Raw genomic sequence first — 5,809 nt, forward strand, 5'->3', positions numbered from 1 at the left:
TGAAGCAGAGACAAACGCGGAATTTAGCTTCAAAAACAAACACGCAAAAACTGCTGAACTTTCAGAGCTGCGAGAATTTGAAGCAGAGACAAACAGGGATTGTACCTGGAAACACAAACACAAAAAGGCTGCTGCAAACTCTAGAGCTTCAAGAGTGTGTGTTTGGAAGACTACAATAATCACTTTGGAGACACACTTCATGACGGATTCCAGCCTACTTACACACAGTACCATGGGCACCACAGAACCAGAGGTAAGTTTATTATTTCATTTGATAACGTTTTGATTGACTATGATACTGTTTGTTGTTGTTGTTGTTCTGTTTCGTTTATTGATATGTTTCTATTTGTTGTTGTTTTGTTATTCAACATCAGAGCGTGGATATCTCTATAGAAGAGTGCATTACTAAAATGCTTGTAGATACCAGGAAGAAACCCTGCATTCAGACACACAAACACAGGTATATATTCACTCTCTCCCACCTCTCTCTCTTCCTCGCATACGCACACACGCAAGCACGCACGCACGCAAGCACGCACGCACACACGCACGCAAGCACGCATGGTCGCACGTACCCTCGCATGCACGCACTCACTGGCACCCACACTTACAGACACAGACAGCTGCAGACACAGAAAGACACAGACAGAGAGACACAGACAAACAAACAGTCACAGATATGCAGACAGACAGACACGATCAAACATATAGATAGACACACACACACACACACACACACACACACACACACACACACACACACACACACACACACACACACACACACACACATGATAACTGACTGCAGGTTTCAGTTTCATCGGAAGGGCAGTAGTTCTACGGAGGGGGTTAACAAGCTTGCAAAATACATTTTGAATTTTTTTAACGACCTGGATTATTTTTGGAAAATTGATTCAATTTCTGCCATCTAAATGCCGAAGTATTAGAAAGGATGTCGGTTTTATGCTTTTTTGTTTTGAATTTTGTGTGTGCTAATTTTCATAGCGTCTTTGTAAGCAAACATCCTACACAAAGTCATGCAGGATCACGCAAGGTCGTGGTTCTCGTAGCAGACGACGGTTTTGAGGCATCGCCAGTTCCTCTGAACAGTCAAAAGCCATCGCTGGAGTTCTTGTGAACCACAGCCGTTTGTTTCGTGTACAGTGAGAGGTACATAATAACGTGCTATTGCAGATAAGCTCACATCTAGTCGCATTTAAATTACTAACTGACGACTACATTGTGAAAAGGGGAAACTGGATCACACGGGTTTACGATGGCTCAGGGGTAAGATAAACCACGCAAAAATAAATTCTTTGAAAATTGCTCACTCTTTACGGAGGGCACCTAGGATTTTCCCGTTTGGTGAGCGTTCAAATGGAAGGGTGTTTGTACTGTGTGTAAAAGCCTGACAGTATCTGTGATGGTTTACGGGAGGCTTACTGTGCCTTTAATTACATGGGCAGTCTTATATAATTTCTTTTGGGACACAATCAGTAAACGCAAGACTGCCTTTATTGACAAAGCATATGTGAGAACAGTAAAAAAAAGAAAAAAAAGAGATGCAGAAATAAAAATAAACAAGTCGCGTAAGGCGAAAATACAACATTTAGTCAAGTAGCTGTCGAACTCACAGAATGAAACTGAACGCAATGCCATTTTTCAGCAAGACCGTATACTCGTAGCATCGTCAGTCCACCGCTCATGGCAAAGGCAGTGAAATTGACAAGAAGAGCGGGGTAGTAGTTGCGCTAAGAAGGATAGCACGCTTTTCTGTACCTCTCTTTGTTTTAACTTTCTGAGCGTGTTTTTAATCCAAACATATCATATCTATATGTTTTTGGAATCAGGAACCGACAAGGAATAAGATGAAAGTGTTTTTAAATTGATTTCGAAAAAATAAATTTGATAATAATTTTTATATATTTAATTTTCAGAGCTTGTTTTTAATCCGAATATAACATATTTATATGTTTTTGGAATCAGCAAATGATGGAGAATAAGATAAACGTAAATTTGGATCGTTTTATAAATTTTTATTTTTTTTTACAATTTTCAGATTTTTAATGACCAAAGTCATTAATTAATTTTTAAGCCACCAAGCTGAAATGCAATACCGAACCCCGGGCTTCGTCAAAGATTACTTGACCAAAATTTCAACCAATTTGGTTGAAAAATGAGGGCGTGACAGTGCCGCCTCAACTTTCACGAAAAGCCGGATATGACGTCATCAAAGACATTTATCAAAAAAATGAAAAAAACGTTCGGGGATTTCATACCCAGGAACTCTCATGTCAAATTTCATAAAGATCGGTCCAGTAGTTTAGTCTGAATCGCTCTACACACACACACACACACACACACGCACACACACACACACACACACACACACGCACGCACATACACCACGACCCTCGTCTCGATTCCCCCTCTACGTTAAAACATTTAGTCAAAACTTGACTAAATGTAAAAAGAACCATACAAGTCGTTGGTCAAGTTACATAAGCTCATGGGGGGTATCTTTTGCAAGGAAAGCAGACAACCTTAAACTTTGTTTGACTAAGTATTTTTATTGTGTGCCTGACTGTTTAAAAACACATCTAACCCGTGAGTCAGCTTATACTATAATGGAATAGAACACACAAGAAAATGTAGGTTGTCTTGGGCACAACGACGCTCACGAATTCGGCTGCAGTTATGAGCATTTATCAGTCTTACATTTATTTTCGGGAAATTCCGTCAGCAAATACGCCACGACCACCATTTGCTGTGTGAACTAAGCTTTGCGTCCTAGTCCAGTATCAGACTAAAACAAAATAAGGAAAACACAACTCCGAAAAAAAAACAAGAAAGAAAGAAAAGAAAGAAAGAAAGAAACGAACGAATGAACACACAGACAAACAAACAAACAAACAAACAAACAAACAAACAAACAAACAAACAATAACAACACCCACAACACCTAGTATCCGTAGACCAAGTTACTTAAGCACATGGTGTTATCGCTGGTAAGGCGAACGCACGACCTGAAATTTAATTTGAATTAATAAACCACCAAGAATTGAGGTCCCCTGTGTTACATAATACGCCAAACTTATGGAAAGCAGTGTAGAACACGAGACAATAACAAATCTTATACTTTTAAAGCAAATGTCTATCTCCATCAATCAATTCTTGACTTTCGTAGCTAGTTTCTCAAAACTCTCTGGAAAAGTAAAATGTTAAATGATACAAAACCCACCATGTGTCGTGAAAGTACTACATACTGTTGCAATTGATTATAGTATAACTCGTATACGATCCTTTGAAACGAGCATCCCTCCTTAAGATAAATATGACCAGTATAAGATATTTGACACTGTTAGATACTAAACAGTTATATTTTAATATTGTTTAAAATAGAAGTCGCATCCGACCCTTATACGCGTATATTATCTCCTTCGTGGCCTGCAATACAATATTAAATAGCAAACAGTTGTACGACCTCTCACGGTTGTGTCTCCGTAAACGTGACCAGAAATTAAATATTTCTACAATACAATGCAGGTGATGATACACACTATAAAACACAGCGAAGGACACTCGAAGTCATATGAAAAAGCGGACAAACACTCAAGTCCTTAATGGCAAAAAATCGAAGGACTTTTAATATCAATTTTACTACTACTACTACTACTCGAAGTCATAATTCCGCCACAGACAGTACTAGTACACAGAGACAGTGTATACTCTTTAATCTCTTCTTTGTTATTCTTTTTTTCTTTCTCCATTATCATGCAGTACATAAGGCATCTGTCTTGGCCTTCCTACGACAAATCCTCTCATTCCCTCCCTCCCCTTCCCCCCATCCATCTCTGCCTCTGTGGACTTCATTTACAGGAAATGTCCGACATTTTACCGGTACAATTCTGAAAATATTGGGAAATGATATCGGCAACCGGCCGTACAATGCTACATGACCGGTTGCCGATTTCATTTCCCAATATTTTCAGAATTCTACCGGTAACATGTCGGTTGCTATGTCGTTTGACCGGCCCCCTACCTACCCCTCCCCCCCCCCCCCCGACCGTTCCCCGTTAAAATATTATATATTTTCTGTGTTTTGGGTGTGGTCTGGCTGATCGGCATAACAAACGGATAAGAAGGGTTTCTCCGAGGGCAAGGATACTATACTTGTCAATAAATAATAATAATACGAGAATCTATGACGCGCACATATCTCACCAGAAGGCGACTCAAGGCGCACTCATACACATTCTTTCGCATTAACAACTCATGCACACTCATATACACTTACGCATAAATAACATGAAGATGACAAGGCAACAACACAAACAGCCAGTGTAATCACTGCCCTTTTCACCCCCCCCCCCCCCCGCCCTTCTTTCTGTTAGGGCAACACTGATGTCTGTATTATTTGTAGTGGTCAAATATCAAGTGATTTGTAAACTGTTACTTTTTTTCTTTGTTTGTTTGCATTCTATCGCTTATTTTATTCCAGGGGTTTGTGAAGGAGGCTGTGGAAGAGTAATTCTGTTGTCGGAGATAAAGAATCTTTAGAAACGAAACAAAGTTTAGGGTGGACTGGAAAGAGAAAGAGAGAGAGAGAGAGAGAGAGAGAGAGAGAGAGAGAGAGAGAGAGAGAGATAGAGAGACAGACAGACAGACATACAGACAGACAAACAGACAGACAGACAGACAGACAGACAGACAGAGAGACAGAAACAAAGACAGAGAGATCAATTTACAAAATTTCATTAGTTGCCATTTTTATTACCATTACCATATTACACACAAAACGTAACCTGTCACTTTTTTTCACATATAATCCTACAATGAAACAAGGACTCTTTTAATAGTTTTTTAATTACATTTTCTTTTTAGTTTTTAAAATGGCACATGTGTTGTTCATTATTGCAGGATTAAATTTTGCGATATCCTGCTTTGGCGTCAGGTTACAATGTCTGGAATTAGAACACCCCATTCATCGATTTTCATAACGCAGAGTTCCTTAAATTACTTAAAAAAATCAACGAAAAGCAGAACGAATGTAATTTAGTTTTCCTACTTTTTAGTGTCAAATAACCAAAGGGAAGTAAGCGCTCTTTATGCATACGACATGTGTAATGGAATAAGCGAGAGTTATACGGAACCTTTCTCCTGGCACCTGAGAGAATAACAAGCATTGGAATGAACAAGGTACTTTCATCCTCAAAAAGGATGATCGCCGCAAGCTCATATGCTCATCATTCTCCAAGGCACTCTAACTAACATTTACGTACACAGTCATACACAAGAACCAGCTTTTATTCTCGACCGGACATAGTCCTTAGATCAAGACTTGTTTTAAAAAGAACAAACACAAAAACACACACATTGTTACAGAGTCGCCTCGAAAGTATCAGTGAGAATCTTAAACGAAATGAGGCAGAGCGTTGTTAAGATATCAAATAACAGGCGACCCTGTTACAATGTGAGTGATGGTGTGTTTGTTCTGTTTAAAAGCAGTCTTGATCTAAGGACTATGTCCGGTCGAGAATAAAAGCTGGTTCTTGTGTATGACTGTGTACGTAAGTGTTAGTTAGAGTACCTTGGAGAATGAAGAGCACATAATGTTTGAGTTTGCGGCGATCATCCTTTGTGTCTCTGTGTTTGTGTGGAAGGGACAACCCGCTAATTTCCTTAACTTCTGTCACTGCCTAGTTTTCTGCAATGGCTTTGTCGACATGCCTGAAAAGTGCAGACGAATGACCAAGATGCACAGATACTCGTACATGCGTACACGTGCGCACACACACACACACACACA

The 5,809-nt window shown here is 39.5% G+C and overlaps 2 protein-coding genes across 2 annotated transcripts in view; one reads left to right on the forward strand and one right to left on the reverse strand.

Annotated features, from left to right (window-relative positions):
• Nucleotides 1-4,531, forward strand: part of LOC138983130 (calcitonin receptor-like) — a 100,916-nt gene extending 96,385 nt beyond the window's left edge. Inside the window, exon 4 of the mRNA XM_070356537.1 lies at nt 4,502-4,531. Coding sequence (XP_070212638.1) covers nt 4,502-4,531 — 30 coding nt within the window. The remainder of the gene's footprint in view (nt 1-4,501) is intronic.
• LOC138982156 (uncharacterized) overlaps nt 1-5,809 on the reverse strand; it is a 383,732-nt gene that overhangs the window by 336,535 nt on the left and 41,388 nt on the right. The gene's annotated exons all lie outside the window — the stretch shown is intronic.

This window comes from Littorina saxatilis, linkage group LG12 (assembly GCF_037325665.1).
Source record: "Littorina saxatilis isolate snail1 linkage group LG12, US_GU_Lsax_2.0, whole genome shotgun sequence".
Classification (NCBI taxonomy): Eukaryota; Metazoa; Mollusca; class Gastropoda; order Littorinimorpha; family Littorinidae; genus Littorina; species Littorina saxatilis.